Genomic DNA, 25,148 nt, shown 5'->3' with positions numbered 1-25,148 from the left:
TGATAAATTATCCAAACATAGGGTAAACAAAGGTTGTAACCTTGTGTTAAGCCCTCAGACCACCAAGAACACTGTCCCAATGATTTCTTCACGTGTTTTGGCTTTGGAAACAATACAGAAGAGAGAGAATTCAACAAATTTTAGACTATTTCCCTGAGTTAACACTGCAAAAGCAACAATACATCTACATACTAATGCTACATACTAAGGCACCACCCTAAAATAGTCTAATTGTCTAGTCTCCCCTGTCTTAGGGGCCCCATCCAGTGTGGGCCGCCCTAAAAGTAGTCCTCCCCTGCACTAGCAACGTCCCTGGTTGTCTTGTGCGTGACAAAGATCCATTTTTCTATCATGCATACAGTAGCCTAGATCATGCGCTCTTGAATGGGCAACTTTGTCTCACACTTTAAGGCCTGCTTGGGTAGACTGGATAAGGGTGTTTTCATAGTGTCCATCCATATCTCTCTCACTGTCTATCTTCTCATTTTAATCCCTAATGCCCTATTGTCTCAGGCCTGAGTGGCCCTGTCCTCCTACAGGTGTGACATCTTTGTTTTGTGCAATGCCATCTACAAACCGGTAGCCACGCATTCATCGGAATATTGACTTTTCGACAAGGTAGTTAAAACTTCACTGACATGCGAGCGTGTCTTATTCATCTTGTCATTTAATCACCTGTGTAGGATATGCGGTCTAGCAGGAAGTTGGTCTTATTCCCTGTACTATGATGTTGAGCCACAGGCTTTATATGTCACGTTATATGTCACAGGTCCATTAGAAATCCATTCGTTTTTGTGAAGATGAAACCTACTTGTGTTACTATAGCCTAATATTCCTTATAGGGACACACAGTTTGTCTGTGGTACTCATAGCCTAGTGAGTTTATGGAGGTCGTATTTATTGGTGTGTGTATCTGCCGTGGTGTCACTATAATCATTGATGTGGTGGTAAATAAAAAGGTGGGTAAATTATGACCTCCAGCTGGTGAGTGATAAGGCAACACAACCACACAAATCAATACATATATTTATGCTTTTTCTGTGATAGGCTATATTAATTTATGTCATAACGATTGGTGCGCAAACTGAGCTTTGCCCTCTAATACATCCTTGATTTATAATATTAGGCCTACCGGAGTTTATACTTGTTCTATTTATATCCTTCTAAAATGATTTTACGATTATTACCTTACTATGTTAGGGAATTAGGCCTGGAAATAATAGGCTATATGGTCTGTCGGTAAACGGGGAACATGGGGTTAAGTTTTTCCCCTTCTGCCGAGCGTTTATCCCTTATAATGGGATGTGCCACCGAGTCGCTCTGCTAGTCTAAGCTACAGCAGGTCAACATATTCAGTGCAAGAGGCGGCGCAACATGGGCTGAGCCTATTTGTAGGGAACGATGAACTGGGGAGCGATATGCCGCCACTGGTCAATGGTCGTGATTTCATCGATAAGGAGCTGAAGTGATTTGATTGATTCCCACCGACAGACATGGTAACACGTGGATTTTTGTGGGTGCGAGGATCCACCGGCTACCAGATGGAATAATTGGCCTACGCATGGGTGTGTTTCAGCGTCCCGGACCGTTCCGATACCGTTCTCACTCTGGGAGCCGGCGATGCGCTCATTAAAGGAAACGGGTTTCGCAGAGACATCCGGAAAACGCATCCATGCGCCACGGCCGCCCCGCATCCCGATATGCGCCTCTGACGATACAAAGCCTTGCTTCAAGAAGCTGCATTGAGATAGCGCACCATCCAATTGGCATGGGTGCGTCAACACGGTTATTTCGCTGTATTTTGCGGATGAGGCTTTGGAGGGCAGTTGTGCAATGAGACAATCTGGAATTATTAAGTAGACTGTATCGATACATAATCCGACAATATGGCTGATCAGAGCAACATCCAGTCTGCCGCCTCCAAGAGTATCCGGCCCTTTAAATCCAGTGAAGAATACCTGTATGCCATGAAGGAGGATCTGGCCGAGTGGCTGAACACCCTGTATGACCTAGATATTACTGCGGACACCTTTATGGATGGGCTGGAGACTGGCTGTGCTCTGTGTCGGCACGCCAACAATGTGAACCGCGCTGCGCTGGACTTCCAGCTGGAATACCCGGAGGCTGCACAGTCCATGAAGGTGCCAAGCAAAGATGTTGTCTTTCAGTCGCGCAACGTTGTCCCTGGATCGTTTTTGGCACGGGATAATGTGTCCAATTTCATCGGCTGGTGTAGACAGGAGCTCTGGATCAAGGACGTCCTGATGTTTGAGACCAACGACTTGGTGGAAAGATGCAACGAGAAGAACTTTGTTCTCTGCCTCCTTGAGGTGGCGCGTCGTGGGGCCAAGTTTGGCATGTTGGCCCCCATGTTGATCCAACTGGAGGAGGAGATCGAAGAGGAGATCCGGGACCAAGAGAACCTGCGGGATGCGGTGGAGCCGGGGGAGCCAGGAGAGCAGAGCCCGCCCAGCAGGTGTTTCAGTCGGAAGGAGATCAGTGAAAGTGTGGAGGATGAACCTGATCCAGCCCCATTCATCTGGCAGCAGAAAAGAGTTTTATGTGACATGCGAAATTTGGATGAGTTGGTGAGTTGCACGATGAAAAGACAAAAACACAGCCCACTGTATTTTAGCATCATCATATTAGAGCAGTGAACTAAGCTTAAGTGGCGCCACTGGAATGCAAAACAGGCCCTAAAACTGTACCATCATACTGCATTACAAGGTAGGCTATGTTTGATGCAAATTGACATGTAGTAATATTCCTGCAGCTCAATTTTTACATAATTTTAACCCTCTTTGCACAGTTTGGAAATACATTGTTGGAATTCCATGCTTCCATGCTTAAACTTGTTAGGAAACCAGTCTGCTTTAATAGAGCTTTAATAGATCTGATGCTAAATAATACGAAGCAGTTGAGAGAAGACCTATCTCTGAGGATGCTCTCCCACAGTAAAACACAGAGCTGTGCCAAAAGTCAAGCACCCTCTCTGAAAACATCATGTCAATGTTATGAAGAAGACAGGGGCCTTACAGACTGTGGAGTGTGCGTGCATGCATATGTGTGTGTGGCTGAGTGAGTTCAGTTAAATTCTTCTTCACCTGTAGGGTCAGTGTGTGTTTGACACCCAATTCCTCACATTCTCTCACACTCTAGCTCTGAAAAGTCACAGGCAGACTCAGCCAGTGAATGTCAGTTCGGCCCCTACAAGAGGTTAACAGAGATGCAAATGTTTCTTTCAGTTCTCACAAGATATCTTTGTCACACCTGTTGCAAATAGTCCATCAAGAACATTTAATACAATATAGTGCTCCCAAAAAAGATCCTCATCTGTGCAGTAGCTCTGTAACTCCAGTACCAACACTACTAAAATGCTACACAACAATGAGAACAAGTCCCTTTTGGCAGTTTGGTTCTAAATCATTTCCTATGCTGTGGAATTTGAACCATCAACCCCTGTCAACCGTCCCGTTAAACCGGCTGAGCCCAGCCATGGCCTGGCAGCCATAAGCGTGTAAGGATGAAAGAGATATTGTTAGAGCAAAACTAAATGGGCAGATTTAGACGAGCAGAACACGTGCTTGGGTTATGAGTGCGGAAGAGTTAATATTTGAGTGTCGATGAGAAGAGTGAGAACAATGTCGGCCTTTCACACCAGAGATGTGAGGGATAGACAAGGGGGAGGGAAGAGTGAGGAGGGGAGACAGCCGACAGTCACACTCATGCTGGTCAGGCAGCGGAGCAGAGCAATTATTGTGTGACCTCTGTAGACAGAAATAGGAGAGCAAGTGGAGGAGGAGGTGCGCTGTACCCAGGCTGTCTGACTCCAAATACTCACTCATATGACTGTGAGCCGAGGATTATCCAGGCTGAGTGATGAACTTCCATACAGAGACATTTCAGGACAAAAGCTCACTGGAAAACTGCGACGTGTATTCCTGTCTCTACTCTTCTGTCGCCCCGGCTGACACGCCCCTCCAGCACACACACACACACACACACACACACACACACACAGTCTTGTCTTGTCTTAGGGACAGTGAATGACAGAGATATTTGACTGGCTTTGACCCATTTAAGAAGTGGCACTCTCAGTCACCATGTCTCCTTGGTGAATAAAATCTCTTCCACTCTCCCTGTCTACCTGAATAAATTGCTTGCTCTGCACCCCCACACAGAAAAAGCCCACGTCAGCAACATGAGTGTCCTCGAGTAAGAGACCAGTAAGGTACTAAGACTAGAGGCTGCAATACCAAAACAATACAATATTACTGTGCTGCTGTATGCTTCAATACTAACACATCCTGTCTAATGACCTCAGCTCTTTTTGATCCATACTGTGGTTTATATGCTATTTTTAATTCCCCATTTGTTTTGGCTCATATCCTGTGTGGGACATAGTTCCACTTAAAGTAGTCACTGCCACCCAATTTCCTGAGCTGTGGTGTGTTGACAAGGAAATCCAGATTTTTATATTTTTGATGAATTGGCCACTGAAGCAGTTTCTTGCTGCAAGGCATTAGGCCTTTATGTCCTTCATGACCTTAGTCAATAGTCTGCAATATACTTGTGCGTATTCCTCTGTATTTCTATCTAATGTAGTAGCCTTACAAGAGATTAGTGTCTCGTAATTACTGGAAACCTCATTGCTAGTCGCCACGAGTGTCCGAAAGGGAGGGAGAAGAAGAAAGTTAAAGGGCTTAGTGATATTTTCATCGGTCCACAGCTGTGAGACCAGGCTGTGTGTCTAGTGCACATGCAGGCAGCGCTGCTTTCCTGCATCATCCAGGATGGGTTGCGTGTCAGGACGGGATGTTTTGGCTCTTCCTCTGTCTTAATGACTTCTCTGAGAGAAAAAAAGCATTAAGCTACATGATAGAGGCCGGAAAAAAATATCAGCGTTCGGTTTAGGAGACAGAGACAGTTTTACTTTGAGTCAGCTTTTAAATGAAGTGTTTTTGAAATACATAATTTATCAACCTATTCAGGACCTCTCTCCCTATTCATATCCCATAACATCATTGATAAAATGTCATTATTAAAGACATTATTTGAAGGCCGTATTATCAATTAAATACCATACCTCTCACTCCCAGAGAGATGTGCACAGCAGATTCAGATGCTTGTGAACAAACAGAAATGCTGTGATCCTTTGGCTCCCATTCAGTCATCAGATTTTCTCTATAAAACTGCGATTGTTGATCTGGCCTCTCTGATTATCCAGTCAAATTTTTAGTTGAACATGTGAGCTGTACAGTTCATGTGTGACCACCAAGTATGTTATGTTGCAGTCCATCTTCTGTAGGTTGAAAAACACCTTCAGAATCACTAATTGTTAAACGCAAGTGTTGAATTCTGGACTATTTAAATATTTATTTTGGGCATTTGATTCATGTGCAGCTCAGTGTATCTCGCTGAGCTTTTTAGCTTTGGCAGCATGGTGTGATATAGATTTTTGGCTCAGTGATTGACTGAGTGTTCAGTCCCAGAACAAGCAAATAAGGTCAAAACTATCATCCTCTTGCTATTGTTCCTTATGCTAAACATTGTTCCTTTAGTAGTGTGGTGCCATCAAACTAATCTTCCCGTTGAGTTCAACAAGAAAATAAAAGAGTGGTGATAACAGGATTACATGTCATTACTATAATGACTGTAGTAACATTCTCTGTTTAGACAGCATCATCTTAAGCACAACTCTCTCTAGTAAGGACATCTGGCTGTTCAAGAATCATAGTAAATGTGTATCACCAGAAATCACTATTTACTATTTGTCCTCAACACACTTGTCTTGTGAATTTCACAGACTCAAGTTATGCTAATAAGGTTTTCAGAATAAAAAGAAGTCATAATCAAACCACAGTTTACCAACATATGATATGATTCAATAACAGTTTGAGAGGCCAGCTGCTCAGGCCACCTGCTCTGCTGCAGGTAGCTTATCTAACAGGTGTGCCGGATCCCCATGTACAGTAGGTGTCCTATCTTAGGAAAAGCTGAAGTGTATCAAGTGACAAGTGGCAGTTCAGTTCCTCTGTTTGCTTTCCTGGTTACCATAAGCCCTTAGGTAAATACCCAACCTTGCGTCTCCACATGTCCCGCCACTATGTTCTTACTCATCTCCCAGACGTTTTGCCTTTCCACTCTAAGTTGAGGAAGTGACTGACTGGTGTCACTACGTCCTTAGTGTCTCAGTTTGACTCATTGATAATGTAAGTCTGACTGTTCCATTTTCCCACTCCTGGAGAGGCATTTTCATAGGAGCGGTACTGACAGCAGCTGGTTCGCGTTCATATATCCCCACATAGTGTTTATCCTTTGCATTAGGGGATTTTCTCAGACATTTCATCTCTACCTACAGATTATGATAGTGATATCAGACTGATTCCATATTTTCCTATATATTGCCAGTAGCCAAAGGCAATGGAACATGGCCAGCCACCTACACAAATAACCTTTTGTATATTTTCTCGGTCTTGCAATTTATGTTGTTCTCTCATCAGTGAACATGGAGAGCAATTAGGCCCTGGGGATAGTTATCTTTGTCAAAACGCATAGCCTTACATACTGACATACCCCTATAATAATTAAAATTACACGTACTGATTCCCTTAATGCACACCCACATTGTTCACATGCTTGCTGCATGCATAGACATCTATACACTTTGTATTCGCACATGCAAACCCAAAGACAATAACGGCAGACCATAGGAGCTTTATAGCCTGAGAGTGCACCATTATAGGCTTCCTTCATTGCCCATCTTTCTTTCTTCCTATTCACTCATATAAACTGGTTCATGTCTCCTCTCACCCCAGGCTTTAACATTCAGCCCTTGTTCATAGTTCATATATGTGTGGGCCCCCTTTTCCCATCCCCCACCTCTTTCCCTTGGAGATGATAAAGCAAAGAGCAGAGCAGTATGTATGCCTTGTTGGTGGCACTGAAGGGGGGGGGGGGGGGGGGGGTAGACTGATAGACTGTCACTGTTGACAGTAATGTAATCAAAGGCAGTCATCTCACACTAAGATAGACTGATGGCTTTGGATGGAGACCGTAACAGTGTCAGACACCAGCAGAGGAGAGGAGGAGAGAGAGAGAGCATGTGCACAATATGCCTATATGGACCCTCTGCTCCATTAGCCTTATGGTTCAATTCATGTATTCAGGAAAAAAAGGGGGAGAAGACAACAGATAGCATGCCTAGAGTGCCTTTACTGTACACTCTGCTAAACCCGACTGGAATAGATTTTACTCTGAGAGAGGGTGGGAGAGAACTGTGAGTGAGCTACAGTATGTGTGAGTGTGAGAGAGAGAGGGAGAGAGAGAGTGAAAGGGAAAAGTAGGTCATCGTGGCTTGCGTTGGGTCAGACTCATACGCTTTGTTGAGAGAGCATGGCATCCTTCAGTGTTTATGCTTCTTGTGTCTTACGCACCCCTCAAAGTGTTTATAATATGGAGGTAAAATATAGTGCAGGCTGAATTCTAACGGTTTAGTCATTTAAAGGTTACATTTTTTTGCCTAGTAGGCTTTGTACAGTGCCAGTACAGCACAGATCTCACTCCTCACCCTTTTCCATGCAGCAGCATTCATGTGGAAAGAGCTGACTCCACACTTTGCATATTGCCCGCTTTATTTCTTTATTTCAGTGTGTGGTGATATCTACCGTGCAACCAGCATGATCGTGTGCATGATTATCATTCAACTGTGTGTTTATCTTAATAGGCTTTGAATATTGTGTCTGTGTGAGTAGTCTGGTTATTTTCTATACCTGCCTGCGGACTCTCCAGACTGGTCTCAGGTGTAGACTGTCAGGATGAGAGGAGAGTCCCTCGCGGGCCATCAACTGATGTGACCTTGGCCCTGTGACAGCTGTCACACTGCAGTGATACAGGGAGGAGTGCTGAGTGCGTTGCAGCCTCATCAAACAAACTGGCAAATTAGGTAGACTCTGGCCTGTGATTTAACTTCCTGCAATGAGTGATTACATTACTATTTGACTGAAGGAGACAAATATCAATGACTTTATTCTCATTACAGTATTTGATTTCCATGGGTTTTCTGTATCCTCCCCGTCCCCCAGTGGGCTGTTTGTCATGTGGCCAGAAGATAGGCATCGATTTTCAGGGAGCGGTTTCCTTGAACTGTAGATGGAACCTGGCCTGGAGCAAGTACAAACCCATTTCACCATGGTAAAAATACAGAGCTGTGCAACATCTACAAGCTGCAGCACATTGCTTTTGTACAGGTTGCACATCCAAGGATATAAAGGCATGTTATGAAACAATTATTACATTCTTCATTTAATTTCAATGCAAAAGTATAGCCATTATTTACTATATCCTCTCTCCCAATGGAAGGTTACTGGCATTAACCCACATACACCACCTCTCCCTAAGGCGTTTACTCGAGCAGAGAGTTCAACTCTTGTTTTTCCTACTAGTCTCTACTGGTCTAGCCTGTTGGTCCAGCATGCCTGAGTTTTAATGCTTGTATTTGCATTATCACTCAATTCGTCCCCTCAGGATACAAGCCCAACAGCACTTACTGTTCTCCATAAATTCAACATAATTAGAATTCATTCATTCATTCATTTTGATGATCATTTTCCTGCAAACCTCAAATCACTTAAGGGATTAATTTGAGCAGTGGTTGTTGCATGTTTTTCCGTGATGTAGTTCCAGTCTTCTGTGCAGGCTGTCAGGTCAGTGGTTTGATTGGAGAACAGGCTCTGATATGTAGCTGTTTTCAGTATTTGTCCACAGGCTCTAGAAATCCTTAGTTGTGGGTGGTGGAGTAATAACCTCAACTTCCAAAAATCCCCCTCCCTGCCAAGCAGGCGCCCCCTGTGGCCTGGTTTCCAAGAATCTCTGCTTATCTGATGCTACGGTTGTTTTGTCTTGTGAAGATTCCAGTCATGACTAGAGACCCTCAGGCTGAGCAGATAAACTAAAAGAAGAGTCTTGTTCTACCATTTCATATAGTTCACCTAGTATGTATGTATCTCATTTTTCCTCAGCCTTGAAAGTATGTGTTATGTCATACAATCCCTACAATTGTCTCTCAGGAGCAGAAGTTCAATCCTGGGAACGCCTAATATGTGAATTCCTGTGGAGTGAATTGTTGCAATGTTCAGTTTTTATTGTTGAAGTTTGGCAATAGTTATCTTCTCCATAACAATCATAAAATGAGCAGCTTACAGCAGGCCAGCACACCTATGTTTGAAGAATGCAATACAGCAAACCATGGGTTAAGGCCTTAGATGGTGGGTTCTCACATGATGAGAAATATGTTCAAATGGACCTTGGTCCTTGAGCAAATTTATTACATTTGAGTCCGAGGCTGAAAAAGTTGAAGAACCAGAGCACTGGTCCTCAAAATATAATAATATTTTTCTGAATTTTCCCAGCACAACAGTGTTTGATACAAATTGCCTTTAAATACAAATTATATTTTATGTAAAGCTCATGACTCTATTATATAGACCAATCAATTCAGACTGGTTCTTCTTCATACTGATTATCCACTCTTTATGCTGTGGTCGAAAATGAAATCCAAATTTTAAAGGTTTTTTTTAATTGTAAATTTGTTGGAGTGGAAAAATATTGACAACTCATGTGCATTCCTTTGTGTGTGTTCATACTGTTAAGATGCAGTATACCGCCCAGGCATGCCGTACTGCAGCCTGTGTCGTTCCACATTGCAAATCATTAAAGCTAATTGGGAATAGAACCTAAACATCTTTCCCACTCCCATTTCCTGAGTATGTGCATCCCCAGAGTTCGGACAAACCTCAATTTGGCGTTATCTCTTCCATGAATGGCCCTTCAGATGGTTCAGGTCAGGAAGGAAAGGAATGGAGAGATTATGATTATCCTCTAGCTCTGTTGACTCACACTGAACAGATACGATGTGGTCTGAGCTATCAGACAGCAAACATATATCTATATGTTCTGTAAATATAATCTGCTTGGAGACAGACCCAGCAGGTCAGGTCAAAGGGAATTTCACAGTAGTCTCATTAATATAAATGATCAAGGCAATTGCGTTTCATGCAATTCTTGCAAACACGTCTCTGCATTCCGATCATGAGATAGATACAGTAGATTCCAGTATAGGGGCGTGCTGCGGATTGTCGAGTTGCAGTTGTTTTTGTAGTTTCTCTCTCTGTCTCCCTCTCAAACATCTGCAGCTCTTGGTGAAAACGTCTCCCATGTGACCAGCACGCATCCATAATTCATCCTTTTTTGCTGTATTCCAGTTCCACTTCCGCATGTTTCCTGCGTGACCTTGCCTTTCTCCTCCCCTTGTACTGTTCCAATTCTGGCTCTTGCTGGTATGTGTGATGATGTGTGTATTTCTGTCTGTGTGTGTCCTTTGTTGATTCAGTGAAGACGTGGGAAATGCACACTTTCCATGTCAAAGGTTCTACAAAGTAAATACTTCAGAGCTCACTGATGACATTGATTAGCTTATCATAAAGACACTTCACGGTTTAGCTTTGTATCCTGCTCAGTATGTCATGAGACAAAGCGTACACAGTGGTGTTTTACCTTCCTTCTGGAAGAAAACGCATGACCTCAGCTGGATGTCTCTGGGGGAGGTGTTCTGGGGCTTTAAGGAGAGAGGACTGAAAGGCTTTGCTAAAGTAAAAATGAAAAAAGAAAGCAAACTGTACAGTTAAAAAGGGAAGGGTAAGGCTATGTGTGTCTGTTGCCATGGTGATCTTTCCATTAACTCACTAGCTGGGGGTTTTCCAAAGAGGGCTTGTCCACCTACTGACAGAAAGAAAGACTGAGGGACAGAGTGGAGACTGATGGAGAGAAAGAGAGAGAGAGGGGGGTGGGGGGTGGAAATGTCAGCAAAACAAAGAAAGCAAAGACCAGTATAGGTCTGGTGTGATAGTATGTTACTGTAAATACACAGGCTGGACAATGAAGGCTGATAGATGAAAAGGCAGGTGAGGGAGAGCAGGAAAGAAAGGTGGATGGAGGCAGGTGAGAGGGAGAACAGAGAGGCAGGTGAGATGCTGAGACTTAGCACTGATTCCACCCTCCTCTTTAATTAGTGTGGGACATAAAGAAGGGTGCTATTTCAAGAAAATAACAAGGTCCCTCCTTAATCTTCTGAATACGCCATAATCTAGGCATTCGAGGCCAGGCTGTCCAATCCCCACACACACACACACACACACACACACACCACAGGCCAGTCCTTTGAGCCCGGTACATGTACAGCACTGTACACAGCCACAGGGTTGGGGCTCAAAACCTGAAAGTTCCCTGTGACATGTCATTTGATGACGTAGCTATCACAGAAACACGTTCCTGCCCTTTGTAATGGCTGCCCTTGCAGTACCGCACATGTGCACATGTTTTCCTACACACATGTATGAAGCAGTTCTTCTTCTCCTCCTGTGCTTGCCTCTCTGTCCACTGTGTTGCTTGGCTTTTCTCCTTTTGCTGCTCCCGGTCTCTCGGTCGACAAGTGTGCACACGCCTTTGTCTGAGAGAGACGCCAAGAAAAACATCAAAGTTGTCCAATCCCGCGAGAGCCGGGGCCTACGCAACGCAGGCGGCTCTCGCTCCACCCTGCAGTTCTGTCTGACTCCAGTGCCTAATAAGCACCCCCAACCACACCACAGCAAGGGCACCAGCTCTGACTCTCTCAATTCAAAACCCATCTGGCACCGCAGGCCTGCTGACATCACCGCCAGTCTGGTTTTTGAACTCTCTCCCCTCATCTTATAGTATTGCCACCAGAAACAATGTCATGTAAAGGCCTAGAGAGAGAGAGAGAGAGAGAGAAAGAGAAAGAGAAAGAGCATTCATTAGCATGTCAACATATGCATTTTGAGTTTGATTGCGCTTTTTGGTTGTGCTTTAATGACACGTTACCAAAGTGTTCTTGGGAGATGAGGCAATGCTTTTTGTGTGGGAAGGGAGAGAGAGAGGTGGGGCACTCTATCACCCAGTAGGTGCTTGGAGAGAAAAGTTGGCAGGAAGATGACACACACACACACACACACACACACGCCCTCAAGCACACAGACAGCCAAGGCTGCTCATTTCTCACACTATAAAATGGAGTCATTGTGTTGCTGACACATAGCGCTCAGGTCCAGAGGAGGTTTGGTCACGGCTACAAATATATGAGTAAACATGACGTCATATGAGGGAATTGAAGTGAGGAACAGGAAGGGGTCGCAGCGTGGGTACTGTAGCTTCCTCTTGCTCCTCTCAGACGCTGTGTCATGTTCCTCTGTTCTAGCTGTTAAACCAGCCTGTTTTGTTTCAGGTGCGAGAGATTCTTGGCCAGTGTTCCTGTCCAGCTCAGTTTCCCATGACCAAGGTGTCGGAGGGGAAGTACAAAGTGGGAGATTCCAGTGCGCTGATCTTCATAAGGGTATGTCCTCGCCATGAAACACAACAAACTATCACATCAAAACAAATGATCTGTGTTCATAGATAATAGGTATAGCTCACTAGATGCATGTATTGAAATGCAAATAATGTTAAAATCAAGATGTTTTGCACAAGCTGCTCTTCTGCTTTGAAAGTCAAATACAGTACTTGTTCATAGGCAGTGCTGGGAAAAACTACTTCACACTGAAAAATTGATTTTATTGTCTCAAAAATGCTTAAATTTTATATCACTGTATATTCCAGTCTTTAAATTTTAAATTCTGAATTAAAATCTGAACTGTTCAAAACAACTACCAAACTTACTATACTAACTATAAAACGTAAGCCAAAACTCAAACTACTAGTTCATCTGCATGTGTCTGTGCAACTAATTTGTGCCACATAGTACACAAAACTGTGAGGCCTGCATTGATTGCATGGTATCAAAGGAAGCATGCAGTGTTGGCAGATAGCATCACATGTTGATACAAGAAGAATGAAAACAAGGTCATGCAGCAACAGACAGATCATTCAGATGCTTGGTTGCATCAAAGCCTCGTGAACTAAACAGTATATATAAGAGCGTAGTGATTTCTCTCTCTCTCTCCTGTTGGTGTTTACAAGCTCCCTTCATCTGGCCCACACCCAGCGCACTACTTTGGCTTTTGGTTCCCTGCCGTCTCCCAGTGAGACACAAATAGAGCTTTGGGTCATTTCCTGTGCGGGCCCTTATCTTGGCTGCAGCCTGTTTCTACTAGACTCTTTGTCTCAGTTTCAGTCCTAAGAGTTGCCACTGGACCTCCCAGGACTGGGCAGGAAGGCCGGTGGATACCGGGGATCGATTCGGTTTCACTTACCTTTCATGTACCTCAGCTTGATTAATGGACTCACAGGATGCCATTCCAAATCGTCTGCATTTACAGGATAGGTCTGTCTCACCATCAATAATGTCAATATTTCCACACTTTGGGAGGCACCGCTCTGTCCAGACAAGAAGATGTGGTACATGCTACATGTTGAAATGTTTGGCACACCCCTGACTGCAAAACCTGAGACAAAACTGCTTTTTTTAATTTCTTGGATGTCAGTATGTCCATCTGTCAGAAGAAATAAACTATGCATGTACTTCTAAAAAATAAGTAAATGTCCTGTGCACTGACCTTAGTGTGATTAGCAGTGAGACAGAGTGTAATGTTGCATGTTTAAATTGGTGAGGAACAGCCATGTTAAACGTGGTTGTGGTGCAGTTGCGTGTGTGTGTGTGTGTGTGTGTGTGTGTGTTGGGGAGCCTTTGGCTTGTCAGATTAGCCCCCTTCATACGGTCTCCGCCCTCTCCTTATTCCTTACTGAGGATGACAGTGATTATGTGTATGCCCCAGCAGCTACAAGAGCAGCCAACACGCTTCCCTTATTCATCTGAGGGGAGGAAGCTAGCGGCCACCTTGAAAGCCAACAAGCCCCTATTCAGCTGCCAAAGCTCTGACAAGGAGCCTGGGCTGAAGGAGGGGATGGAGTGGAGAGAGGGAGTGGGGGAAAGGGCTGCATGAACAGAAGGGGAGCGGTGATGGCATCCTCGTCCCCGGGGAGGTGGTCCGGTGCGAGGAAGAGATGCCTTGAGTCGCGAGGCACAGCGGCTGAAATGAGCCATGAGCTTGATCTTAGAACTTACAAGCAAGATTTAGAGAGAAATTGGTTCAGCCCGCCCCCGCCGTGATGACAAGACGTCTCTGTTCGCTGTTGCCATAGAAACAGGGATTGGGTCTCTACAGTGGTGGAAGGCTGTGATACCCCTTCAGTGGTTTGCAAAATCAGGCAGCTGATCATAGATCTGGAGTAGCACTGGTCCCTAAGAACCTACTCGGCCTTATCAGACTCCTCACAGCTGCCACATGATGGTCATGTACCGTCACACTAACAGTAAACCTGTTACTGACATAAGGCCAGAGCAATGGAGAGTAAGCAGTTTATATTCTCAGGTCTGATAGAGTTAAGCAGATTAGCTGTTTTGACGGACTTGATATAGTAGGGGAGCACGGCAGAGGATGAAGAGACTTGTAGTGGATTGGCAGAGACTTTAATGGATAGAAGGTGGAGTGAGACTTTGATGCTGCAGTGTAGCACGTGCGATATCAGTTCCTCTGATCATCTGTGTCTGTGGCCTCTCTCTCTCCATGGCTGGGACCTGGGGATGAGAGGCCATGCCACATGTGATTTGGTGCAGATAAGCCCTGTGCCAGCCCACACAGATGCATCCTTATGGCTTTGCCTTGCCTGCCCTCAGAGACACAGCACAACCTTTGAAACATGTGGCTGGCAGACCCTATTACACAACCCAGGGCAGGGGACGCATCCACGAGACTGTCACGTCAGGCAAAATGTCCTGCTTCAGTGAAGACGGCTTCTGCCTGGAGGGAGAGAGGCTCTTCGTGTGGATGTGTGTGCCTCAAAGAGTAGCGGAGAGTAGGAAGTCGCATACAGTATCCACCGACGTCTTCTGTTATTGTTAGCTAGGCCCCCTCTCCTCTCTGCTCCTCTCCCCGTTAACTGAAATCACAGAGCCAAGGAGAGGACCGGAGGGGTAAGTTGTTACCATGCTAATTCACCCTCTGAAAACATGGGGAAGCCAGCTGAGAGGCAGGGAGACAGAGAGAGAGACCAGAAAAGAGTGTCTTTCATGGTGCTACAGCTCTTTGTTATTCTCCCCTTCTCCGTTTAATTGTGAGTTGGCATGGCAATGAACAGCGCTCATAATGGCAGCAGCTGGGGGTGATGTGGGAGAAAGAGGGGGTGCGGGGGAGGGAGAGGCAGGGACATAGGCAGGGGTGCAGCTAATGGGACTGTTACATAACACTGAGGGCAGGCCAACCGCTCAGCAAGCTGCCCCACTTGTAGAATTTGCATATCCATTGACTTGATCTGCAGTCTGTGTGGTATTGCAGTTTATTAAAATGTTTAGCCATCAGCATAATTTTTTTATTTGTGCATGCAAGAGTGTGTTAGTTTCTGTTTATCTATTAAAGCCTTGTTTGTCTCTTTCCCCTTCAGGTTCTTCGCACCCATGTGATGGTGCGTGTCGGGGGCGGCTGGGACACATTAGAACATTATTTGGACAAGCATGACCCGTGTCGCTGCGCTGCATTTGGTGAGGTCACTTCCTGTTCCCTGCCAGCCCCTTACAAAACAACTTCATTGTTATGTCTTGGTGTTGCATCTCATAATTCATAATACATTTATGATTTCAAGGAGCTGATTCACATCTAATGTACAATGCTTCAGGCTAGGAGCACACAATGTTGGGAAATACATGGAAAATCAGTCCCACTAGACGTATGACTTGTATGACTTGTATGACTTGTATGACTATACAATTTATGCAATTATACAATCATTGTCATTTCACATATTATGAACTATCAGCGTATATCATATTGAACCCTGATCAAAATTATTATATATCCAGCCAAGAAATATAGGTCTGCAAAAAGTATGCACTTTTGAAATGGAGAATGTGTAGTCACCCAGATTCTATCCCACCTTTCCCCCAACTATCTGATTAAAGATCATGTCCCAGTGTGCAAATACTAACCCTAACCCACCATAAAGACTTGTTAGTCCTCATAAACTGGACTAGATACCTGCCATAACCATAACCATAACCATAAACATATCAGTGTTAATGTTTACTCTCACTTTAATAGGCAGCACAGTGACACTTCCAATGGTCACTGGGTTTGATAGTCCTTCCTTATCCATGGGTACACATTTCTTCTAAAGTGGTGATGTCAGGGGCCTACTGTTGGGATTGGACAGCTGACACTAGCTGGAGTCATATTTGGTGTTGCATTTCTAACCAACAGAGGCCATGATGAGCAACATACTGATAGTCTCTTGATAGGAGTGGGCCTTCTGTGTTCTATAACTGTTCTCCCAAAATGGCAGGATCATCAGCATGTTTCTGATTGGCCAGTTTCACAAGTAAGGCCCCATCTCCCTACCTCAGGGAAGTAGCAACCTAAGATACAGTATGTTATCCACTGTCACTATCTAAAAGCTTAATGATATGGATATGGTTGTCAGCTGTGATTTATTTCTGGACCTCTCTTGATGACTGTTATCCTCTGTGATGCTGCAGGTGTTTTCACAGGCTGTCTGTCTATGTTAGGTATATGTTTGTCCTAACCACGTGTTACCATTTTTCTCCCCAGCCCACCGTTACCACCAGGCTAAGGCCAGTGGCCAGGGTGGCCAGAGCAAGTCCTCGAGTGCACACTCTTCCCGCTCCACTAGCCCAGGTCCTCACTGGCGCAATGAAGGCATTGCACCCTACAAACTTCCTGACAGGCGCAACCTGGAGCCTCCCTCTGCCCCATGTGCCCCCTCCTCCTCCACGCGGCCTGGCCGCTCTCAGCACCCTTCTGGCCACACCGAGTCAGACACCAGCGCTGGACGAACTCTGCTCCCACGGCCGCCACGAGACCGCTCAGAGCCCCGCCACTTTAATCCTCTCAGGTGAGTGTGTACGTCTGTGCAAGTGTGCGGATAAGTGTGTGTGCTGCCGCTGTGTGTCATCATGATAAGAAATTAATCTCTCACAAGCAGCCTGGCGGGCGGCATTTCAATGGTTTTCAATGCTTGCTCTTTTACGCACACAGACACAGACACACACACACACACACACACACACACACACACACACACACACACACACACACACACACACACACACACACAAACACAAAGAAATGCACATATACACACAAAATACACAGGGCAGGAAGCCACAGATTAGACCAGAGCAGATTTCTCTAATCTCAGGTGACATTGCCCTCATAAAGTCCATCCCACACAGCCGTTCTCCTGCACCCCCTAGTGGCTACAACACACACCGCTTGGCCCGCTCCACCTTCCTCTCTCCCCTCTCTTTTCTCCCCTCTCTTCTCTCCTCCTCCTCTGCTTTGGTTCAGTTAATTACACTAATGACTGGCTGAACTTGGCTGGGATTCTGTTGCTCAAGCTTCTGTTTCCCTTGTTTTACCATGGCACACAGTTGATGAACTGAGTCAGTGTGAAGCCAATGGCAAAGGAAAACACACATTTCTTTTCACTGATATGCTTATGATGTGGCTTATCAATGATAGTCAGAGTATTGGCATGTTAAGGCCAACATAGCTCTTTTTATGGGATATAAAGAGAATTAGAACTGCCTGCACTCCTCGTGAGGTCCGCAGAAAGTTGAGTTGGTCACATACCTTCCCTATACGTCAGTCTGGAGGCGCCATTGTTTAACACAATTACGAGGCGAGGGGTGGTTTACTTTGGCTTCTAGCCAATGTGTGGCTCATTTTCCACATTGAACGACGGCTCAGGCCAGACGTCAAGGCAACAGCTCTTTCAAATTAACCCTGTGTGGGTGGGGCATCCCCGTCAAGTGCGCCAGACTAGATAAAGCCTAATCTGACAACTATCCCTAGACAACTGTTCACAGCTCTCCTAACTAGGGAAGTAGGTCAACAGGTGGGCTCCATGGAAACAAAACACCATGTCTGAGTGTAAACACATTTGATTTCTGAGGATGACTTTAGAGTTAGAGTAAATTGCTAATTAGATATTACTTTACTTTTATGTATCTTTGTATTACTGGGTATCATAGTAATTCTCTTTGTACCATACTACATTACTGCATGTCTAGATTTGGTAAAAAAAAATTCAGTAAACAACCGATACTCGCGGAGTTGATTATACTGGTGGACCTGAGGGTCCCACTAGTGCGTGACAGTATAGTGGTGTGGTGTTTGGGAAGGGCAGCGCTGTGTGTGGGGTTAGAAAATCTACAGGACCTATAATCCTGACCCCACTTGTTCTCATCTTCCCTGTAATCTCCCTGGCTGTCACTGCCCACTGTTCCAAGAAGCACCAAGCCTTAGGTTGGTCAGACTGTCTATGCACAGTAGTGGCAGGCTGGGAGGTATTCACAAATCCTGAACGTCACACATTAGAGGTCACCTCATGGACTGAAGGCAGATGATATTTACTGTAAATCTGTTACTGCCATGAGAGTTGAGTCAGAGGCCATATGGTGCTGTAAAACCTATTGCTTCACGGGACATGTGAACAGGTTCTTCCCCTTTGTCACACTTCCAAGACATAGCCAAGCAACCAGCCGATACTAACACCAAAAACGTATGCATCATGTCCTACATACATTAAAATTTTTGTTATTATTTTAAACATACATAAGTAACAGTCTTTTTCTCCTCCCTCTGTTGCAGGAATAAGGAGACAATGATGCCAGTGACAAGGCGTCTATCTGGAGACAGTGACTCCTCTACAGCCTCCTCTAAGGGAGGAGGAGGAGGAGGAGGAGTGGGAGGAGGAGGAGGGGGACGGTACTCTCTGGGGAACACCTCACGTCGCTCTGGTGACGAGGTAGTCCTACTTGTCAACCGTAAGGAGGGGAAGCATGTGATTGAGAGGCCTGGAGCTGGAAATCAGATCCCAGCTCTGCGTCCCCCGCTGCCCCGTGCGCGCAGCCACTCTCGGGAACGTCCTACGCTTGCTCCCATACTCAAACCTAACCCCCCGCAAGCACCCTCTGATGGGACCCGGACCTCCCGTGCAGAGAGGGGGCGCTCCCTTGGAAACGAAGGCCCCAGGAGGCTCCAGCCCCCCCGTTCCCACAGCCAGGGAAAGTTAACCAGCCGTACTCGCTCCAACGATGCCAGCCCTGGGCCCACTACCTGCTACAGAGACCCCCAGCCCCCACCCTCAGACAGACGCGAGGACCTTCGGGCCAAACAACTGCCCCCATCCTCCCCCAGACTAGGTGGTGGTTTCAGCAGGAGGCAGTCATCCTCATGCTCCAACTCACCTATTAAAGGGGTCCAGAGCAACTGCAGCAGCCCCAGTAAGAAGACAATAGTCACTCCCAGGCCTCCTGCTCCTCGCTCCCCCTCTGTAGGGAAAAGCAGGCTATTGCCACCAGTCACTTCAGGAGGCCGACGTTCTCCCCGCAACTCTCACCACCATGGTACCCGCTCCCCTCGGACCTCGCACGGCCCTCGATCTGCTGGGCGAGGCCATCATAGGAACTGGTCTGGGTTGGAGCGCCAAGAGCCAGAGGAGGAAGGAATAGGCTTTGGCTTCCAGATGCTGCCAACACTGGACCCCCAAAAGGAGCAAGACCTCTATCGCAGTTTCGAGGCTGAGTTCCTGGCCAACACACAGCAGGTCAGAGGAGGGCCTAGTAGAGCCCCAGGGGGAGCTACCCTGCAGGTGGCCGTATCTGCACCCGCAAAGCAGGGGGTTGGAACACACACAGTGCCAGCCACCACTGATTCTAATGTCACTGACTCTGCCTATTCCTCCTCCAACTCTTCCACCTCCTCCCTGAACGTAGGGGCAAAGATAGGAACTCTGCCTGACCTCAGGGAATCCAAGAGAACTAATCCCCGTCACTTCTCACTGGAGGACCCCTTGAATTTACTGTATGGCCACAGCTCAGGAGGACCACATAACTGTGGGCATGGAGAGCCTGAGCGCTGGGGGGAGCGTGGAGGGGGTCTCAAGAAACTCCCAGCTATTTCTAGCTCCATTGAGGAGAGGGAACCTCTCTCTACCCTGCCTGACCTTAGAGACACAGAGTCAGCCAGATTGATGAATCAGGTCCCCTCACAACCTGCTTTCAACTCCAGGAATATGAATGGAGACCTTGGAGGTTGCCCTCCTACAGGGGTGCTGGTGGGCCAGCAGGGTCAGCTTGGCTGGGGCTCAGGGCCTGAGGGAGATGTTCCTTTGGAGGATCATCAACCAAACCTACCCTATGACCTGGAGGATGGTGATGCCAATGATGACCTTCCTCCCCCAGAGGCCTGCCCCTCGCCTGTGGCCCTGCCACCCTCTGAGGACTGCTCCTTCCAGGACTCCTCTAGTGAAAACTCTTCCATGTGCTTCAGTCTGAGCGAATCTCATTCTGATTCTCCCCCACCATCTTCGCCCCTGGCCAACGGGGACACTGATGAAGAAGCGCTGCGGTCAACGAAAGGGCAGAAGAAGACAGATCGAGTATCCTCTATCTATAAACTCAAGCTGAGATCCAGGATCAGGCCTCGCACTGACAACAGGCCGGACAACAGCCCCTCACGTATCCCCACCCCAGTCAGCTACAGAGATCTGCAGGCACACGACAACCGCTCCCCCTGCCACACCCCTCCACTCTCCCCTCAGAGCCCCCACTCTAACGGCCACCCAGCCTCACGCAAGGGCCTGCACCAGGCCTTCGCAGATCTGATCCACCCACAGCCACGCTCCCCAGCCATGGGCAACAAAGAATGCTCCTACCCCGGACAATCAGGGAGCCTGGACACTGAAGCCTGGATGTAGCACAAAGCTGATGGGTATGACACAAGGGGGATCTGTTGTTATATGAACGCTGACTACTATGTAAAAAAAAGACTGGAGACCGGGCTATAGACTGTTTTCATTGCATGTCACACACTCCTTCTTTTTTCACTTAGTTTTGCCCCTTCATATCTGCAGGGGGTTCCCATGATTTTTTTGCACTCAAGCCAAATTATTTATTACCAAATGAATGGTCTGTAATACTAGTTTTACTTTTACTTTTTATGAATGCATGGGGATGCTTTTGCCAGTCATAAGGTGTCTTTTGCAATATACTTGTGAAAATCTCATGATTGCTGCAACTGCAGAGAGATAGAGAGAGAACATATGCTGCCATGTGCCCCGCTGAAGGGCATGGTGAAGTGCCAGGGACTTGAAGATGTAACCCTAGTGGAACACTAGAAACAAATCAGATGGATTGGCTCCCTCTTGTGGTTTGCCACAGCATTACTGCTTGCCTTGATAGTCATAATACTGGTAGGATGACTGTGGTATCGTTCATTGTCACTCAGCATTGGGGGTCTTGATTTATGGCAATTTTTGCTCAATATATGAAAATCTACAATAGTCTAATATGTAACATAGACATATGGGTACCCCCATAATCTTTCTGACTTAATACACACTACATATTCTACACTACCAATCTCCATAAAAGTGTCTACTGTTGTTACTGTATGATGTCACCTTCTCACAACCAATCAATGTAGTCCAGATAGAAGATGTTTGTTTGTAAGTGCTTAGTGTATTATAGGTTTTTAACATTCTTTTTGAATGCAGTAAAACATAATTTTAATTCTATTTCTTCTGCGATGTGGAATAAGGGTAAGACTATGAGGAGCAGTGAAAATTATATTTGTCATTGTCACTGAAACAGAAATGTTGAGTTCTTCCTCCAACAATACTGTACCCTGGAATTCAGTACTAAATATATATGTGCAGAAATTAAATGCATAGGAGGATGAATGTGTAAATACATGTACATGTGCATATGTATATGTATACTCACAGACAGACGTGGGTATTGTGTATATAACAGGAATTGAATATATAATGTACATATTCACTGTATTAAGTTCTATGCTGCCTTAGCTATGCAATATTGGTGTTGGAAATGCCTTGACAATTCCCTTTGCCTTAAAATGTATTTGCAGGTTTTTGAATGTTTTTGCCCAACATCAGTGAGATCTATTGAGCAACATTACATTGCCATCATTACCAGTTTTCTGGAAATAGAAAATGGATAGTTTGAGTGGGAATGTGGGAAAATGTGGGGAGCATTGCCAATTTTGAATATAACAAATACTTGATGTACATATGATACACATACAGATAATTTATTGCCTCTGAATCCTATTAGGCTGTCACATCAGTATAAGAGTTATTCTCTTCTTTTGAACCAAGGGAAGCCATATAGCCTACTGAACAGATGGATTTCAATTAATCTGTCACATGACAATCTATGGTGACATCTAGTGGCTAAAGAAAAATTTGTTTGGCTTTGTACACAAAGTAACCTTGATTTCTTGGCACACCTAGCTTGGATGCACAATGCAATTCCTTTCTTCCATATTCTTGGATTGACATCTTCCTGTACTGATTGATGTAGAGCCGATAACGATGGTATAGTAAGGTCAACTGTGATGGAGAAAGAGTTGTTTTGACTTGAGTGACTGCATGTGGAATAGCACATGAATAATAGATAATGTAAAGGATATTAAGGTTCTATTGTTAAACTCTTGCACAGTTGTTATCAATGTAAGAGCAAGAGTCCATCCACTTCTGTTTTTGGCTTTTAACAGGTTTGGACTTTGTAAAATATCTTTGAAGGTGTAAATGCGGGAACTATATTGTCAGTGTCCTGCAGAAGCCTCATACCTCCATAAAAACAACTTTTTTTTGTGAATTAAGAACAATTGGTTGATTGTCCCAAAAACACTATGGATTTCTGATATTTTACAATGATTTTGGTTTACATTGATTGGACAATGCATTCTTGGCTTGATCCCATGGTCAGGAAATATTTTCCACAGATGTTGTGGGGACAATATCCCCATCAGTTAGAGTAAAAAACGTAAAGTAAAAAAAAAGAAATAAAAACATTTTGCAGGGCACTGACACTATAAAAGAGAGTTTGCAGTGAATGGGGTAGAAATAAAGAGTGTGCATATCTTTCGATGTACATACTATATATGTACAGGGTAGAAGTGACGAAGGAAGTCATGTTGGTCTTATTTATTTAATTTATGAAATGAAGTCTCATCGGTCTGAAGTGACAGCTGTGTCCCAAGTACTGTAAGTGAACTGTAAGTGTTTATGGAAAATCCAATGGAGACGGGGTCCAATATGTACAAATGCCATTCTTTCACAGGTTCTTAAGTTTTTGCCTACAACCTAATGTAAAGGGAAGACATCAGTTCGAAATGTTGCCGAATTAACTTGAAAGTCACAGGTTTTTAATAAAGATTGGATTGATTCTACACACAACAACCGCCACAAGTATGCACTGTCTTGCCACACTCAAAGATATAGTAATTTGATGTAATGCTGACTCTTCTTCACAGCCATGAATCATTTCTGATGTTAGCATCATTACTGTCATGGCTACACTGACCCAATAATCAGCTGATTATCAATTTCACAAACATGTTTTCTAGTTGTCTAAAGTTTGAATTGTTGTTATTAAAGTTAGTCTGTCCATGATGGCTTATTTTAATACTTAACATTATGCATGATGATCAGCTGGTGTCTGAAAAAAAAATCGACCAGTTATGTGAACTGTGACTTCATGTAATCATGCCATCACATCGGGTAATCAATCACTTAGAGAGTGACTATCCTCTCTAAATTAGTTCTTTGTCCCGCACAGCTTTGTAAATTTCATGAACCTCACTTTCTCTCTCTCTCTCTCTCTCTCTCTCTCTCCCCCAGTCAGCAAAATTTGAATGTTCATCATCAGAAATAATTTCTTTTCTTCCTTTTTTTTTTTTTTTTGCTAATATTATCTTCGTTATCTTCTCTAAAACTTCAGTTAAATGTACAAAGTGCTTGACATTGTGGAATTTGTATGCATTAAATAGCAATACTGCAATACCAATATCTCACAATTTTTTGAAGATGAAATGCTGTCAAGTTGTTGTAATAAATATTTTCCTCTGAAGTTTATGAGTCTGTTCTGATCCATTTTTTTTTCAAGCAGAGCATTTCCTTTTTTTTTTCTCTTCTCATATTTTTTAGTACAACAGGGAAAGATGTAGACAAGCTGGGTCACTGAGCAGAAACTGGCTTTGGATTCTTTGTAGGCTTGTGGCCTTTTAGAGCAGCGCTTGCATGTGGAAGTGAGTATTGAGAATAATACACTGTTATTCTTCACGCACAATGTCATGTACTTCCTTCTTGTAGCCTATTCTAATAGAGTATTTATTTGGTGTGGAGGATTTTAGGTATCTAGATTGTCCAATCTGGTATAGCCCAAACCCCAATGATCTCTTTGTAGGGGTTTTTGAGTATGAAATAAAACATGGATTGAAACTGCATACTATGAACCCTGCCCTGTGTTGGAGTAGGACATCCTGACACCTGTGACACCTGACATCTGCGCTGTTTTGGGAAGATTTCTTTCAAAATGTAATCTGTTACAGTTTAATGATTACTTGGTTAAAGTTATAAACTGTAGGAATCCACTTGATTATTCACTCTCATCAGTGTAATCTGATAACTTGTAGTTACATTTGAATTACCTTACCTCTAAAACCCATAGAATGGGAAGTGAAGATATATGTGTAGGCTATAATTACTGTGTATAGAATTACCCTTTTACAATTTTTTGTAATCTGATTACTGTATACCCGTTACATGTAATCGGGTAACTCCCCAAACCATCTGAGAGCTCATTGAACCTGTGTCTCTGAATTAGTACAACGACGTGTCATCAGAAACATAAGAGCTATAACCTTTGGGAAATGGTGTAGAATTTCTGGAAAATACCGGAGAAAAAAACACATTTTCGATGGAAGCACGCAGAAGTTGAACCACTTGCCCATTTCACGGCCCAAATGTCAATCTATAAAGTACATTACAACAACATATTTATTCTGAATGAAAGGTGACGTTCGTTACTTCTGTATTTGCTATGATTATTCAGTGGTAAGCAAGACGGAAGTAAATCAAGTGGGAGGGGACGAAGGCCATCACACTTCGTAAGCCTGCCACGGTAAGCTGTTTGTGGCGATTTCTCTCCAGTTTCATTGTGTGGTGAGTCTAATTTTAACTTCAGTAGGTACGTTAATTCTTCTGGTAGGGTTTAAAATAGGTCGATAGATTAAGAGCTTAACTATCCCGGCAAA

The 25,148-nt window shown here is 44.6% G+C and overlaps 1 protein-coding gene across 1 annotated transcript; it reads left to right on the top strand.

Moving 5' to 3' along the window:
* The first annotated feature begins 1,353 nt into the window (after positions 1-1,353).
* On the top strand, positions 1,354-23,901 carry LOC139647300 (GAS2-like protein 1). Its single transcript, XM_071523181.1, has 5 exons — positions 1,354-2,588; positions 12,299-12,406; positions 15,451-15,547; positions 16,611-16,914; positions 18,675-23,901. The coding sequence occupies exons 1-5, from the start codon at positions 1,887-1,889 to the stop codon at positions 20,782-20,784; spliced, it is 3,321 nt and encodes a 1,106-aa protein (XP_071379282.1). The 5' UTR covers positions 1,354-1,886; the 3' UTR covers positions 20,785-23,901.
* Positions 23,902-25,148: the final 1,247 nt, after the last annotated feature.

This window comes from Centroberyx affinis, unplaced genomic scaffold (assembly GCF_046629955.1).
Source record: "Centroberyx affinis isolate AG114_WGS23_722 - 3 ecotype Tasmania unplaced genomic scaffold, CSIRO-AGI_Caff_v1 ptg001070l_1, whole genome shotgun sequence".
NCBI lineage: Eukaryota > Metazoa > Chordata > Actinopteri > Beryciformes > Berycidae > Centroberyx > Centroberyx affinis.
This window is presented reverse-complemented; position numbering and strand designations above follow the sequence as displayed.

Excerpts from the sequence above, each read along its gene's own strand:
- LOC139647300 (XM_071523181.1), top strand. The coding sequence starts at position 1,887 with ATGGCTGATCAGAGCAACATCCAGTCTGCCGCCTCCAAGAGTATCCGG. Across the intron at positions 15,548-16,610 it reads GTGTCGCTGCGCTGCATTTG|CCCACCGTTACCACCAGGCT; the intron begins GTGAGGTCACTT and ends TTTTCTCCCCAG. Across the intron at positions 16,915-18,674 it reads CGCCACTTTAATCCTCTCAG|GAATAAGGAGACAATGATGC; the intron begins GTGAGTGTGTAC and ends CCTCTGTTGCAG.